Consider the following 17,388-nt stretch of genomic DNA (forward strand, 5'->3'; position numbering starts at 1 on the left):
ACTTTCATAATGAAATCCAAATGATGGATGGAATTTCATGCGTCTTTATAATTTTAAAAAGATCTAAAATATAAGATGTATTTGCTACAAAATATAAACCAGCCTATACAATTATATCGACTTTATCTATAGAAATGTCAACCCACTAAAAAACTACATAGCTAGTAAAAGAAAATTATAATAATACACTTCATCTATCCTTCTTCTTTATTAGTACAAGAAAAGAGTAAAACCAATAGGAACACAGATACTTAAAACAACTCATGACAAAGTCACACTCATCTTATCCTAGTTTGGTGCAAGACTAAACAATGGAGCATAGCTTCAGTAGATATAACATTAATGTTAATTAAATGAGAGTATGATTTATATGTATTTGATATGTATGTGTATAATGAAGCATCAAGTGGTGGTTTTCCCCTGACAAAGATCACAGATTGTGTATCCAAGTCCTTCACAGTATGGACACTTTGCATCTCCTTCATCAACCCATTCTATAAACTGCACCACATAGCTCCCCATCATGTTATATTTATTCAAATCCAAAATATGAACATTGATTACTTATAATTACTAAATCAATCTCATCTAACCTGTGGCTCAATATTTGGCTCCCCAGTTCCATCACATTCTGCAACAAAACCCCTTATATATTAGCACACAAAATGTTATACATACTAAAACTATAATCTCCGTCTACTTGATTATAGGTGACTTAGTACGAACGTGTTGCTTATACGAAGGGCTATTCTCTGTAGTCAATCCGTTGAGGCCTACTTGGTCTGCCAGTAGATCTTAGAGCCAGTTTTATTCTTTTTTGGCCTTTGTAAATTATGTGGTTTGTTGTAGAAAACTTTTACAAATGTAAACAAAATATTCCAACACAGATTAAAGATATATATAGAGAGAGATTGAGTACAATTTTACCCATGCACAATAAACGGCCTTCTCCTCGACAGGTAAGACAATTGGTAGTTGAGTTTATTTTTGTATTTTTGGCTATTCTTTTGCTTTCACCAGAGAGCCTTGAAGAGTCTTCCCACCGATTCTCTCCAAGAAGAAAAACTCTAGCTCGAGGCACCCCAGCTTCTGTTGTACTTACGTCGGTTTCAACTGCATTTATATCTGTCGAAGCAACTGGGGCTCCATTAGCTCCCTATGAAAAAAAAGTTGCAGAAATTGGTTTAGACTTTGTATCAACATTTCATTTCATTGCAGAAAAATCCATTTCTCCTACATTGAACGAAAAAGATGAACGAAGCATTAATCATCACAGAAAGAGATGCAAAACGGAAAACAAAAACCTTTGCAATCAAGAAAGGAAGTGGAATGGCATAGTATTATGGAAAAAGTAAATTTCTCAGACTAGCTGCCTAGAAGTGGCAAACAAAAGGTTCGATGAGGGAAGTACTTTCTCTGGATCAGTTGATTCAGGTTCTTCATTTTTGGTGAATACCGACTCAGAACCTCCAAATAACCGGTGCAGAAGCTCTGCAGTCATAATGCCATCTTCACGCAATCCTAACGTGGCCTGCCAAAAACAGAGAAAATTCATCAATTGTACGTCAGTGCTTTACTTCTTACTTGTATTTAATGATTTAAGTTAAAGAGTCTTAATATGCTACGTACTTGCCAGGTTTTGACAGCACGCTCCGTTCCACTTGAGAAGCTAGAAAATTCCATGTCCTCTTCGCCAGAGTAGAACCCAAGTTTCTGCAAGGCTTCCTATCAAAGACAACATGAATAGGAATAAACAGTGGTGAGTATAACCAGAAACTTTAGATCAATAGTCAACAAGATATTTTCGTCACTCAACATAAGTTATGCTAACAAACAACAGAGCTTCAAGCTTATTCTTGTATCTTAACCATTACATAAGTTGTAAAGTATAAGGTAAATCTCAAAACCAACATTGGAGAATAAGTAATGCAGTGTATTTTTTATTCTACAAAGTTCCAGTGGAAAGTTTCCCAGAGGGGAGAGGTGGGGATTAAACGAGCCCTCTCTCCCACAAGAGACTTTCCCAAAGTGAAAGTTCCAGTCTTCTACCAAAGCCATTATAACTAGTAGTGTTTTATCATTCCCTTCTCCGAAAAACAGTAAATCAAGATACTTCAAAATTGATACCGGTGTGACGTTAACAGAAGGATCAGAATATCAAACTGGGGATATGAATCATGAGTACAACTAGTTTCCTTTTAGAATCGAAACACGATCATAGCTACAAAACAACCATACCTGCATTGCCCCGACCTCATCTCCTTCTGATCCTATTCTCAATGTTGCACTTCTTAACACCTTTTCCTTCTTTTCAGGAACACTGATCACTTCCTTTACGACAATTTCTTCCTCCGCCTCCTCCTTTTTCGCTGCCTCAACCACTAACCGCACAGCGCTAGTTCCGCCCTCAGCAATTCGGTTCACATTCTTCGCTAAATCTCCCTCCTTGAGAGCCTAAAATGAAGACTGAACATCTATAATCATCAAAATTATTCTTTGGAACAAAACTTATTGTATTGATGTGTACAGAAACATCACACACCCACATAATTACAATAAAAATACCAGAACTGTCACAAAACTAACAAAAAACCCCCAAAATTCAATTTCCAGCCACGAAAGAGATAAGGCAAAAAATAAAACTTGAAATCCACCAATCAACCCAATCAAATTCACTGACAGCAAAATCATGATGATGGATTATGATTAAAAATACACGAAAATAGGAGCATCTTATTGTTATACCTGCAGCAATTTGGCAATATTTCCGACAGTTTCAGAAACGGAGGCGCCCTGCAGCGAACTGATGCGCTCAAGGTCTTGAATTCTGAGCTTAAGGCTGTTTATCTCTTGCAGCAGAGCTTGGCGCTCGGCGTTCCACCGGGATTCTTCTCTCAGCCAGCGGTGCTCCTCCCTCAACCACCGCTGCTCCTCCCTCAGCCACCGGGCCTCCTCGTCGATGGGGTCGTGATTGGGGGGAAATGCGAAGCACACGTGGGATTTGGATAAGGGTCTGAAGTAAACTGCATTGAAATTGGGTTTGGGAATGAGGGAAAGAGTGGGGTTTGGAGTTAGAAGGAGCGTGGAGGGAAACATTTTTTTTTATGGGTGGGAATTTGTGGAGACTGGAGATTTTTGTGGGAAATATGGTTTGAGGTAGATGATGGTGACGTGGCGCCGGTGGATATTTGTGAAGCCGTTATTTTACTCTTCAATTGAATAATTGCGACCACTATTGTGAAGGGAGGACTATTTTCAAAGTTTAAAATTTAAAAACGAACGACTTTTATTTATTACTCCATTTCTGCATAAGTTAATGTGTACGTCTTTATTACTCCATTTATGAATTTCATCACCTAATTTTGTATTTATGATAGAATGATAAAGGAGTTTGTATAGATTTCCAGTGATGAAAGATACTACTGTTGTAATGTTATGAATAATTCAATATAAAGAGATTTGAAAAAATAGAAAAAGGTATTGGTGAATTTAGAGGATAAAAGTACTACGTATGAAACTATGAATAGAGGTGAAATTGAGATATTCACAAGAGGGGTGGAATTAAAAAGCTAAGACAAGGCCAAAACATTTTACTACAATTTTGAAACAACAATTTTTAAAAAAAATGAAAAAAATGAAAATCAGAAATTCTGCCACGCATTACCGAGAGGCCAGCTTGCGTTGCATGCACGCGTGGCAACCATGGTCAGGCATCAGGCTGCGTTCGCAGCAACACAAATGCACGGGGCTACAAATAAATCTCCATGAGCACACAAGAATATCCAAGTAGAGCATGAGATTCATGCCTTTATTGTCTACAGGCACAGATACAAATATAATTACAGACCCAAAACAAAATAAATAGACTTCCTCTCCGAGCCCACTGTCCGATTTCTCAATAACTCCCAAGGACAGATACATTTATTACAAATTTAAGCTACCCACTAAATAATCAATCAAAAAAGAAGCTTCTGAAGCTGCAAAACAACAAAAATAAATCACAAGCAAAACGACTGATCCAGCACAGACAGCATTGTGTTTCATCGCAGACAGCGAGCGCCTCCCAGATTTCAGTGACACATGTAAATCACTATTTTGCTGATATTAGTCGAGCTTGACATTCGAATATAAAAGGGTGTCCTTGGTGATTGACATGTTAAGAAGAAAGTAGATCTGCAACCAACAAAAATACATGATCAGATGAAAGGTTGAAACTCTGTTATATATAGTGAGTAATCCCGATTTGTTATCCTTGATGCAAGTAGAGTGGATTAATTGAACAGAATACATAGTGGATGCATTTGAAAAGAAATCTTACCCCCAAAATAGTGGCAATAAGAAGAATGATCCCTGTTATCCAGGCCAAGGTCATTCTAACAAACGCTATTTCTGCAATTATGATCTTCCCAGGTGAGAGTTTTGTTTGCTGCAGCGAACGTGCAGATGATCGAGTATTTACGGTGAAATGGAACATATTCTCTTGCTCTGAATCAACCCAGCCCATGTGGGCAATGACTCCAACAATTTTCCCTGCCAAAGGGCTAATATCAGTTTCCAAGATCAATGCTAAAACAAAGACACGGACATATATATTCAGGCAAAATTCATTTTCAGGCGGCTGAATAACCAGCCCAACATTAGCCTTTATCCAAGAAGAAAATAACTATACAGACAGATAAAAAAATATATAAAAACTGATTATGCTCTTCAAGATGACAAGATCATCAGAGATACTAGTAACACAATAAAAACTTAGGTTAGCAAGTCGTGCCAATAATTCAAAAATAGGGATACCTTGGTATGCTTCCTGCAAAGAATCAAGCATCTTCGATATGGAATTAACAAATACTTCCATTCCATTTTGAGCAATTCCGTCATTTCCATAGCGATCTTGTAAAGCCTGCCAAAATAAAGCATCGAACAAGACTTGGAATCATGATCTGCCACAAGATGTTTATGTTTGGCCACTCAAAGATATCTCATTCAGCATTTTAAATTAGATAAAATAAGTAGTTTCAAGAATAACATCATTGTTTTACAATAAAAAAGATGCAATTCGCTATATCTGGAGATCTTACTAATCTTGTCCATTACATAACATCTGCCTAAGCAGAATATTAAGTATTAACTTACCTAAAGCTTATCATTTTATTTAAGGCCTAGGCTAGTATAAAAACAATAGATTGGTCAAAAATATTTGAAACCAGATATTTCAGGTTATATTTTTCTGCATATTACACCCATTCTACTAAAGAAAATAAAAGAGATAGAGTCATCGGACTAAACCAATCCCTATGCAGCACAAAATGGTGTCAAAGATCCTGGAGTTAATTGTTTGGGCCAACTTATGCATAATGTGGCAGCATTAAACCAAACAGAAGAATACACTTCTGCTGATTGCTGGGTTCCAGAACTATTAGTATAAGATTTAATCACGTAAGAAACAAATGGTTTCAGTAAAGTATGGAAGACCTTGATTCCATCAAATCTGCCTGTCATAAGCTCTGCAGGATTGCGTTCACTTTTTGCCAGTACTTGGTGAAACTCCATAGCCTTCTTCATATTACTAATAAGCATTACGAGACTTGTTGCAAATTCTCTGTCAGCTTTCTGTCGAATTCAAACAGATTATTTGAGCTATTTGCAGAATGAAATAGCTACTAGTAACCACGGGAAAAACTAAAAAGTCAATAACCTCTGACATATGAAGTCTCATAAATGCACCATTAGAAATGGGAATGAGTAGCTCCCCGTTCAGTGATTGGGATGCATCTTCAACATATGATCCACCCAACCAGGATGCCTGATTACAAGAAAACCAAATCCTCATATATCAAGTTAACAAAAGTGCAGGATTTGGTGGTTGGGAAAAGAGAGAACTAACATAATCACTTAGTTCTCTGTCTGAACATTCAGCATTGCTTGAGACTTCGTTCAGGGACACCATTGAAAATTCATCTTCACCTGCTAAAAAACACTGTACATCCATAAAATATTCCAAGAAGATAACTGTTGAGGTATGTGAAATCACAAAGATTCATTACCTGGAAGCTGAATGTCCACTCTTTCTGTACCTTCAACCTTGACCCTCAGGGTGCTACTAGATGGAGATTTATCTGAGCGACCAACAAGCTGAGAATCTGTATGCATTACAACATGGGGTGTACTTTACCACATGGCAATAGGGCAGCAGAACATAGAAACCAATTTTGAGAAGTATACCTTCAGCTCCCGTAACCTCAACCATCAATAAGGCACCGGGCCGATCGAATGGGTTGGGCACAAGAACCTCATTCAGCTACAAAATAAAAGCAGGTAAGCATTGACAGCACAGACACAGCTGGCATATGCACAAGATGAAGTATAATTGTATAAATCATACTAGACTGTACCTTTGATGAGCTATCAGCAGAGAGTGTAGAAGGGGGTGCAAAGCCAAGTAACACTGATGCAGTAGCACCAATTTCGGATGGGGAAAGAGAAACAGTCTGCAAATAATCAAAGATTTGACTATAAATTTAAACAGAGGAATTCAAGATATTTTTGAGGAATTTGATCCACCACACAAGTGAGCTAGTCACCCAGAATCACCAACCACGAAAGTAAAAAAGAGATGGACCTTTCTAGGCATAGGAACCAACAAACTGGATTTGAAAAGGATCGGGGGAGGTGGATTTAAGGAGAATATAAACCACAGGGAAAGAAAGACTTGAAAAATTAGTTCAGGTGTTTATGCATGAATCCAAATCTACCTTCTGACAAACTCCTAGAAGCCTAACACCTTCTAATTGCATCAGTAGATAACACAGCTCTTGCACTTCATCCCCTCAAAGGAATGTAAGATAAGGTCCTAAGGGTCTTATTGAGAAAGCAGCAGAATATCCTGAACTTCACATTGCTGCCTCTGGCTTTCTTATACTACTTTGTCTGTCCATCAAAACTATGTTCCTTCAATAAGCTTGTTGCAATTCACTAGCCCCTAGACATGCAAACATCCAAAACAATTCCTCTATACCTTTCAGATCCCAGTTTTCTATAGGAACACATTATTATTTCAATCTAAAACAAGCCAATGAAAAAATTACTTTTCCTACCGTGTTAGGAATTTCTCACAAACTGCATTCATAGTGCAGCTAGTACAGTCATTCTCTTCTGCACTGATGCATCAGAGTAAAACTATGTGTGGCCTGAGATTTAGTATCAGTTTTCATCTTGATGACTCGTAGTACTAATCCAGAAAGATAAATGGCAAATAGTTATAAAGGAGGCAACTTATCTAGATCCATTATTTTAATAATAAAGCAACAATTTGGAACCTTTTCCATGGTCAATGACTCAACTTGGTATAAAAACAGAACTGAATTCATCCATCAAACAATCTCCAGGAGAGTAAAACATTCCAGCTTGGGGTGCATAAATTCACAACCTGTGTAACGATCATCGCTCTATGACTCTTTCGAACATTGATATCTATGCTAAAAATTCTCGCTAGACTTGGAACGCCACATCACATACATAAAATACAAACTCAATAACGCACCCAAACATGATGTGCAAAGGAAATCCAGATTTCACTCTATAATCAGAAAACCTACCTGATCTGATGAAAGGCGAAGATATTGGCGAGTAGGACTATCGAGGAAAAGAACCGAGGAATCCCCATAAATCACCTGAAATAAATCAAAGGCAATTCAAATTCGACTTCAATACATAAACATTCAGCATTTACGATCCAGAAATTGATTGAACACGGAGTGCGTGCATATTGTAGGGAGAAAGGGTGGGAGGGCAGACCTTGGAGTGTAGAGAGAGAAGAGACAGGATGAACAGAAAGGAAAGAGAGTAAGCTCTCTGAGGATCCATGATCGAGAGAGAGAGAGATGCGTGATTGATCTGTGTGGTGCGCAAAGACGAAGATCTGAAAGATGAAGACGAACACAACTGAAACGACTGCGTTTCGCTGAATTCGTTCGATTTTTTTACTCTTTCACGTCTATATCTGTTTACATTAATAATTTGGTTTAAAACCTTTTATATTAGAAAAATTAGATCGTGGATAATTAATATAAACGGGCCCAAGCCCATGTAGAATACTAGAACAAGATTAAATATTAGGGTGCCCAGGCCCAATCCTTTTTGGACTGATTCATTAGGAAAGTTGGATATTTTTAAGGATTAATAAAAAAATTACATTATTAAAATAAAATTGCATTTGCTAATGTAGATAAGTGCATGATCTTTGTAGCAGCTGATCAAAATAGTTAAGAGCGTTGGAAGACAAAAGCAATGGGGTGACTGTCTCTAACAATGAAATGACAGACAAAGAATGAAAGTGAATATAACGGACAAAGAATCAAAGTGAACCACAATTAATTTATTCAATTTTGAATAAATGATAAAAATCACATTCAAATTAACTTTTACATGACAAAAAAGCACGTTCAAATCAATTTCAAGTGCATGCATGGTGATTGGCCAAGTGAAAGAGCACATATATTTAGCAACGCAAGCAAAGTACCAAATTGAATATTAGTAAGAATTAAAGATGAAAATCACAACAGGAAAAGATACCAATCAGCTACCTTTGTCACTTTATTAATTGCTTACTTTACTTTCTATCTTCTTTTATCAAGTTGACCATTTAGGCTTGCATAACAAGGCTAACACAACATCTACATGGCAGAATGCTATGATAACTTTTTTATCCTCAAAGTAAATATATTGATAACAAATTAATGCAATAAGAGCATTCATATCATAATTTTCAAGAAACTTCGTCGCACAAATTAATAAATAGAGAAAAGGGCAGCAAAAGGAGAACGAAATAATTGAATATTAATGCAACTAATTAAATTTAATTAGTCCCCGGTTATGATTTAGTTATTGTTTACATAAATTTTTTTCTTTTTCTTACTTTTATAGTTAGAACATCCGCAGCGGTGGCGAAAGACGCCACCGCCGTCCGCGCCGTTGGCAAGGCGCAGGACCGCCGCCGCTGCAGCCGCGCCGCTGGCACGGCGCTGCTCGATGTATCGAGCACGTCCGTGCCAGCGGACGCACACGTGGCGCGCTCCCATTCGTCAACGGCATAGCCGTTGTGTTTAAACTTTTTTTTATTTTTATTTTTTAAAAATCGGTATTTAATTATAAATAATGCTAAAAAATAAAAAAAATATTTTCCAAATCCCAAAAATATGGCCGTTTTTTTCCCGTTTTTTCTGAATTTTTTTGATTTTTTTTTATTTTTTTTTTTCCCCAAAATCATCTATAAATACACACATTCATCATCCATTTATCACATCAAATCATCTCTCATTCATCTCTCATTCATAATTCTCATACAAACTATCAACACATTCATCCCTCACTCAAAACCTCAAATGGATTTCACCCATATTATGGCGGAAGCGGAGCGCGAAGAACAAGAATACTACGAACAACATCGTGCCGCTTACGAAGCATATGTCGCGGCGAATACCCCCGCTCCTCCTCCTCAACGAACTAGATCAAATCGCCGCTACATCCATCGTGATCGGGAGGGAGCCCACGAAAGGCTCGTTGCCGACTACTTTGCCGACCAGCCGCGGTTTCCGGTAGATTACTGTAGGCGCCGTTTTCGCATGTCAAAGCGCTTGTTCATGCGAATTGTCAACACATTGTCCGCACGTGTTGAATTCTTCCAAACAAGTCCAGATGCAGCTGACCGGCAAAGTATCACGCCGTTGCAGAAGTGTACGTGTGCCACAATCAACTACAAGAAGACCTAATCAACCACATGTGGGCGAAATTCGGCAACGAGTAGTGTCATTTTTAATTTTTAGGATTTTAATTATGTAATTTTTAATTTTTAGGATTTTAATTATGTAATTTTTAGTTTTTAGGATTTTAATTATGCAATGTTTAATTTTATTTGTCATTTGTAATATTTATTGTGGGTTTTAAATGAATTTTAATATTATGGAAATGTTTTTGTGTAATTGAATTTTATATTAATTGTGCTCGTCCTTGCGGAAGAGCACAGTTGTGGGTGTTGTGCTCTTGCCAGAGAGCAGACATGAATAGTACCGCCCGGGCCCACAACCGTGCCGCTGGCAAGAGCACGGTTGTGGATGCTCTTATCACCTTCAAATTATTAAAAATTATATTACATACATAATCATCAATATCTCTTTAAATCAGCATGTCAGTCTACAAATATGATGGTTTGGTCATATTGATTAAATTTCGTAGATGAAGACAGATGCAGAGTAGAAAATATTCAAACTTCTGACATTGCCGATTGACATAATTTATGCTTTGAATCAGTGATATTGTGTACTTTTGTGGATTTTGTTTGTGGTTATTGGATCTTATGTGTGCTCTTTTGGTGTTTTTGACGTTATGTTATGTTATTTTTTAATATTTTTGTCGAAATGATACATATATCATTTTTTAGTCTGCTTGTTAATCCATGACTTTGATCAATTTTATATTTATCGAAATGATATACATATATCAAATTTGAATCTAAAAAACACCAATAAAATTATAAATGTAGTACTATCAATTATGATAATCTATTTAGTCAATAGTTATAAGAAATTAAGTTTGTATGTACATATACGTCTCAATCGTTTACCAATTAGTAAACGTGCTCCTAAAACCAAACCAAAATTACATGGTCCACCATATAAGTACCGAATGACAAATTAATCAAAAGGTGAGTAGAAAAAAAATCTAATTGCTCCAAACAATGACTTTATACATGTACTATATATTACTCAAATTAACTTTAAGGGTGTGAATATATAATTATTAAATACTACAAGGACAACCATGATAAAAGCTGAAAAGCACTGGTCTCACATGATGCTCATGTATATCTCCTAGTTAATAGTAAATCAATTAAAACCCTTAGAGTGTCCACAATGGTGGCCTTCAAAGGCCACCAAATGTGGCCCGGCCATCATTCGTGGCTCTCTTGTGGCATTCACAATAGTAAAAGTCAAAATTATAACAAAAATAACAAGGGCCACCAAATGTGACCCTTTAAAAAAAAATTAATTTATTTTCTTTTTTAATGTTATTTTTTAATTTAACTATATTAAAATTTTGTAGACTAATAATTTGGGATCTAACATAATTTAATAAAGTTACGAATTATAGATAAATTTTCGTCGTATTTTTTATAGGGGAAAATTCTACAACGAAAATTTTTGATAGGGGAAAATTCTAGAATGAAGTGAAAAAATGGAAATGGGAGTGTATATTTATAAAAAATGAAAATTCTAGAATGAAGCGAAACGCGGCTCGATGCAATGGAGGGCCGCGGCTCACACGGCTCAGCCGCGTGAAGGCCGCGGCCGCGGCTCAGCCACGTCTCTCGCCCTAGGGCCTCGGCTCTCGGCCTCTGCAATGGGGGGCCGCGCACCGAGCCGCGGGCCGCGGCTCCCCCATTGTGGACACTCTTACACACCATGTGGTTTTGAAAACCCCCATTTCTTCCTCCCCACCTTTTCCTCAATACCCTAAAAATCAACTAAAATTTTAATTTGTATTTTCCCACACACATTGAGGTCCACTTGGTTCATGGATATTGATTTCTTGAGTAGTAATATTGGGGGTGTTGGGTGGGATTTCTCTTGCTCATATTTTCATGGCAAAAATCAGCACAAGTTTCCATTCTTTCTCACTCATCCTCTTCCTATTCTTGACCATTAATTTCCCAAATTCATCAAAAGGGAGACTGCTTCTGCATTGCAATAACTCTTGTATGTTAAAACAACAATCATCTTCTTGCAAGATAAGGCAAAATGAAACTAGTACTGGTTTCAAGAAAAGGGCATCTCATCACCACACTTCCGTTGCTGCCACTAGAAATTCGTTCCGTGCAGCTGCTCATGAAGTTCCTAGCGGTCCGAATCCAGAATCCAATTGATTATATGTTCGAGTTTGCATCGATTTCTTGGCATATATTTTGAGAAGAATTAGGGTTTTGAAGAAGTTGCTGATTTCTCAGGTATTACTAGTTAATAATCAAGTTTTTTTTAGTATTTTTTTCTCTTTCACAAAACATAAATCTGTGTAAAGTGCAGTATTATAAACTTTTTTTTTCTGGTGAAGGGTGGTTCATTCTCAATTACACAAGTATGGGTTCCTTACTTCCCTTGCTATGTTGGTGCATAATTTTAATATTCTACATTGACAAACAAATATTCTTAGTTCAAAGAATAGGTATAATTATTTTTTTTTGTGTAATATTTTCATGGATTAATGCCAAGCAATGATATAAATTATACTAAGTACAGTACTTTATAATACCCCTTTCACATTTGGTGAATTTCATGTGATCAAACTATGAGAAGGCTATTTCAAGAATCTTTGGTGGCAGTGATTTAGAAATGAAAAAAGATGAGAAGTCAATAGTGAAGTGTTGTCTTCATGCAAACTCATTTTTTGATTGGTTAAATCTTCTGAGTTGTTTTTTTTGGCATTGTTGAAAATTATTATGAGTATGATGCTATGAGCTATGGATTTTTGTGTTTGTCCTGTAAAAAGGTGGCCCAGGAGCCTATGGGGGCTCCAGACAAAAAAGAAAGTGATTTGATATGATGATTTGCATAAATATAACAGTCCAAGATTCGAATTATTGATGCTTTTTATGTCATGTAAGCTAATTCCTAGGTGTTTCAACTATATGTGCTATGATGACTTTGCCTTTTGTTAATTTTATTTGCGCATATATTATTGTTTGGAAGGAAATTAATCAAACTTGAAAATAAGTACTCATGATTACGAGAAAAAAAGAAGAAGAAATAAATATACAAGGAAAGTATTAAATTTATTACAGACAAACATCACATATCTCATGGAAAAACAAACACTTCCATCACCAATTACTACAAATAAATAAAAACACCACAATTACCTATCAATATTCAACACTCCCAACTACTTCAACATAAATGAAAATTATGAAATGACAAATAATTAAGGACGAATTCAATGGCCACCACCACCAAAGCCACCGCCGCCGCCGCCAAGACCACCCTCACCTCCAAGTCCACCACCCCCTCCGAAGCCGCTTCCACCTCCACCTCCAAGCCCTCCACCATTTCCAAGACCACCCCCACCTCCTAGTCCTCCTCCGCCACCAAATCCTCCCCACCTCCGCCTCCCAAACCACCACCACTCCCTAACCCTCCACCACTACCTATCCCTCCACCCAAACCCCCACCACTACCAAACCCACCTCCTCCACCCAAACCCCCGCCGCCGCGAAACCCTCCTCCACCACCAATCCCGCCGCCGCCAAACCTACGCTTGAACCCCTTCCTGTGGCCGCGCCCTACGCCGCCGCCGAAGCCGAAGCCCTTCCGCAGAAACGGCTTCGGCTTCCTCAGAAACGGCTTCCCCGACATCTTCTCGTCATCCACAACATGATCATCTGCACAAACCAAACAATCCACAAACAAAATCACCAAAACAAAACCAACAAGAAATCGAGAAGCTGAGCCCATCTTCATCAAACAGCATCCAAGAACTGCATGACCATGCACTATATTTATACTACAAAAAGTTATCTCTAAATTAATATAAAGCACATGGTATAGTTGGTCCCCTACAACCCAACTGCCAACTTATTTTGGAGTGAATGTGTGTCCAATTTAATAACTAGATTGGTAGTCATTTAAATTTCACCTCTCCATAATATTTGAAAGGGCAACCGATAAAAAAATCATGAAATTTGATCAAATTCTAGTCTATTCAGCAATTTTTAAAAATGACCAATTATATCATAATTTTGATATTTTTCTCAATTCGTCCATTGCAAAAAAATTCATCATGCTATGCTTGAATTTATCAACGTAATGCGTACATATATCAAAACTAACGACATAATTGACTAAATGTATTAAATGACGTCATTTAAATAGCTGAATGTTTTGTTCGCATGATATTGTTTTTTACCAGAAGCATACATAATTTCCCCCAAATCATAAATCATAGACTATGGGACAATTGAAAAAATGACAAAGTTATGATATAATTGGTCATTTTTTTAATTATGGAATAGACCAGAATTTGACTAAACATCATGATTTTTTTTTGTCATTCACCCTATTTGAAAATGTGTATAAAATTAATAAATTCTAATTTTTTTTCAGTTATCTTGTCCGTGTATCAAACGATTGTGCTCAAACATCGTCATTTCAGTCTAATAAATATTTTTTTAATGAAACAATATTGTTTTATAGGAGTACATGAACATTTCAAGTGATTTAATATTTCAAATTTGAACCTTGTGAGAATTGAACAAAATGTAACCAAATTTTATGATTTAAGTTGCTATTATCATTTAAAAATTTTGTAGCCCAACTAGTGGGAATAAAACGATTTTTACCCTCTCTTTCCCTCTTCAACTGTAATCCAAATCTTTAAATTCAAGTACTTATCCAGATTGGGCAGAAATAGTTGCGATTTTGAGTGGTTGGATTTTAGTGACTAGTGCCTACGCATGCACAATCATTTAATGCAGTCACGTGTTCATTTCACAATCATTTAATGTACTAGTAAGAGTATAATTAAAATGGCTTGATTTATTGTGCTCGTATTATAAAACCTTAGCACGACGTTTTAATGAAAAGAGTGAGATTAAGAATAAACGATAGAACTTAATTAATTAAGTACACTAAAATAAGCGAGAGCATGGACCTAATCACCTAATCAAATGAGCATAAAGCTACAAATATTTCCATGTTTAAGATAAATTTAGAATTACTCAACACTACAAAAAAAAAAAATTTACCTAGCAAAAATAAATTTCCAAGCACAAACTTTCTAAATTTTATTTTTTATAACAAAGCTACTCCACTTTGACATTTTCATAATAGTGTTATTTTGTACGTAAATCAATAATCATCATAATTTTAAAAATATACAATAAAAAAAAATTAATTTTTGATATAAAAAATCAAATGAAACATGACACGCAACCATTAGCTTTTCACGTGCCATGTGTAAGTCAGCGTGCTTAAGGGCACCCGCAACGCGTGCCGCCGGCGTTCCGCGTGCCGTTCCGCCGGAACGGTTTCGCCGCGGAACGCGTTGCGGCGCACCATTCCGCTCCCATTCCGTGCCGGGTGCCGACGGCACGGAACGCGGCACGGCTTGTGCCGCCACGCGCTGGGGCGACGTGGCGCTCCCCGCTTCGTGCGTGCTTCCCACTCGCCGGCCCGCGAGTGGGACACGTCAGCGATGATGCAATAATTAATTTTTTAAAAAAAAATTGATTTTTTTAAAAAAAAATTTAACGGTAATATTACCGTTTTTTTTTAACTTTTTTTAATTTTTTTTATTTTTATTTTTATTTCTTATTCTATAAATACACCTAATTTATTTCATTTCACACACAACTACACATCTACTCTTCCTAAACCAACATCAATTCCTCTCCAATTTTCTATTTCAAGCTCCTTCACAAAATGTCCGGCGACGGAAATTACGGTGGTGGCTGCTCCGGTGGGTGGGATCTCAACTCGTTCGGCGATTGGGAGACCATGTACAACACACTTGGTGGTTCCGGGTCGTCGACGCCGAGCACCCAGGGGTCGGCGACGCCGGGTGGGTACCAACCACCCACTTTCGATGTGGATGCCTACGCTCGACCACCCGGCTCGCGGCTTTCTCAGGGTTTGTCCCAGATTCGGGAGGATATCCCCGTTGAACCCACCCAGGGAGGAAGCCGAGGCGGTGGAAGCTCTAGGGCTGCGTCTGAGGCACCCGAGGAGGAGGAACTGGAGGATCTGGGCCGGCATCCGTACAACAACGAAGAAACTAAGGCGGTGTACACCGCTTGACTCACCGTCTCGTACGATCCCATCGTCGGGAACCAACAAGCCGCCAAGTGCTTCTGGGAAAAGGTCCGTGATGTCTACCACCAGACTAAGCCGAAAGGGGCCCGGAAGAGCAAATATACAATGCTCCGTGCTCACTTTGGCCAAGTCGACGCATAGGTCAAAAAATTTTGCGGCATCTACTCGGCCGAAGCGGCGAACTACCAAAGCGGAGCTTCGGGCGCCGACATTCTGAGGATGGCTTTGCGCGTCTTCTACCAGGACACCGGTCTACAGTTCAAATATGTTAATATTTGGCAGCTCGTCAAGGACGAGGAAAGGTGGGCTGGCGGTGTCCGCTCGAGCTCGGGCTCAACCTCAAAGCGCACGAAGCACACGGCGAGCGGCAACTACTCGTCTGGTGACACCGGTGAGGCCAGCGAGGGTGAACCGCATGTGTTTGGGGGTACGGGGGATCCAACGCCCGACGAATAAGGGGGATCCAGCCGTGGGCGCCGTCGGCCGCAAGGGACGAAGGCGGCTAGAGCGAGGAAGGGCCGAGGCGAATCAAGCCAGTCGGCCTCGGGATCGGGCTCGCGGGGAGGCTCGGACACACTTATGGTGGCGTACATAACCGCCACAATGGCGGACACTTCCCGCTTCTCGTACGCCCAATTCACGGCCTGGTGGAACGGAATTGTGCATATGGCAGGACTACTTGGTCTTCCTCCTCCCCCTAAACCTCGACCGCCTCCGGAGGATGATTCGCCGGCAGAGTAGTTTTTTTATTTTCCCACGTTTAATTGTGTGTTTTTTATTTTGTGTTTTTTATTTTTTTAGGATTTTAATTGTGTGCTTTTTTTATTTTTTAGGATTTTAATTGTGTGCTTTTTTTTATTTTTTTAAGTTTAAGTTGAATTTATTTTTAATGTTGTGTGTTTTTTAATAAAGTGTGTTTGTTTTTTATTAAAGTGTGTTTATTTAAATTGAATTGGGTTGGAAATAAAAAAAAATGAAATTGAATGAATAGTAATTTAAGGAACGGTTAAGGAACGGTTAAGGAATGGAGGGTTGCAGGTTCCGTTCCTTAGTTAAGGAATGGAGTAAAAAAGTACAGTGGGGCCCTCAAATAGTGGTTTAAGGAACGGTATAGGAACAGCGTTGTGGATGGCCTAATGGCTACGCGCTTATCCGTCTGTTTTGGACAGTCGCAAAGCATGCAGTAAATTGTCCTAAAACCTTTTTCTTAGAATCTCTTGTGTTGTGTGGGAAATACTTGCACAAGAACTTCTCATCACTTTCACTATTAGCAAAAGCCAAGTCCTTAATTAGACACTAACCATCAAAACCACTTGACCACCAATACTAAACCAACAACACAACAAGAAAACGAAACCCATCATATATCATCCAAAAAAATGCATGTCTAATAAACTCATGAATAGTCACATATATAATCATCCACATTATCTCCCCCAACTGTCTTTAAACTACATACACGCATTCCATCATTATAACCCTCACGAGTTCTCTTGCAAATGGGATTTTGACTTGCAAATATTAAAGTTTGGGC

General features: G+C 38.1%; 2 protein-coding genes, 1 long non-coding RNA gene and 1 pseudogene across 4 annotated transcripts; 1 reads left to right on the forward strand and 3 right to left on the reverse strand.

The window, feature by feature from the left end:
- Nucleotides 1–175: 175 nt before the first annotated feature.
- On the reverse strand, nucleotides 176–3,159 carry LOC121759240 (protein disulfide isomerase pTAC5, chloroplastic-like). The gene is made up of 7 exons (XM_042154759.1): nucleotides 2,746–3,159; nucleotides 2,239–2,454; nucleotides 1,630–1,725; nucleotides 1,412–1,531; nucleotides 928–1,156; nucleotides 594–631; nucleotides 176–501 (listed from the first exon to the last, which is right to left on the reverse strand). The coding sequence occupies exons 1-7, from the start codon at nucleotides 3,094–3,096 to the stop codon at nucleotides 403–405; spliced, it is 1,149 nt and encodes a 382-aa protein (XP_042010693.1). The 5' UTR covers nucleotides 3,097–3,159; the 3' UTR covers nucleotides 176–402.
- Nucleotides 3,160–3,779: 620 nt separating this feature from the next.
- On the reverse strand, nucleotides 3,780–7,985 carry LOC121759248. 2 transcript variants are annotated; one of them, XM_042154782.1, is made up of 11 exons: nucleotides 7,795–7,985; nucleotides 7,596–7,670; nucleotides 6,393–6,488; nucleotides 6,223–6,298; nucleotides 6,045–6,140; nucleotides 5,885–5,964; nucleotides 5,696–5,803; nucleotides 5,473–5,610; nucleotides 4,795–4,900; nucleotides 4,319–4,530; nucleotides 3,780–4,173 (listed from the first exon to the last, which is right to left on the reverse strand). In XM_042154782.1, the coding sequence occupies exons 1-11, from the start codon at nucleotides 7,861–7,863 to the stop codon at nucleotides 4,105–4,107; spliced, it is 1,125 nt and encodes a 374-aa protein (XP_042010716.1). In that variant the 5' UTR covers nucleotides 7,864–7,985; the 3' UTR covers nucleotides 3,780–4,104. The 2 variants fall into 2 exon arrangements, with proteins under 2 accessions (XP_042010716.1, XP_042010706.1); XM_042154772.1 differs by having other exon boundaries at nucleotides 5,885–5,967.
- Nucleotides 7,986–11,497: 3,512 nt separating this feature from the next.
- Nucleotides 11,498–12,609, forward strand: LOC121768246. The gene is made up of 2 exons (XR_006043326.1): nucleotides 11,498–11,998; nucleotides 12,103–12,609. It is a non-coding gene; the product is annotated as an uncharacterized LOC121768246 (long non-coding RNA).
- A 162-nt stretch (nucleotides 12,610–12,771) lies between these two features.
- LOC121768239 lies at nucleotides 12,772–13,624 on the reverse strand (annotated as a pseudogene).
- Nucleotides 13,625–17,388: the final 3,764 nt, after the last annotated feature.

Source organism: Salvia splendens, chromosome 2, assembly GCF_004379255.2.
Source record: "Salvia splendens isolate huo1 chromosome 2, SspV2, whole genome shotgun sequence".
In the NCBI taxonomy this organism is placed as follows: Eukaryota; Viridiplantae; Streptophyta; class Magnoliopsida; order Lamiales; family Lamiaceae; genus Salvia; species Salvia splendens.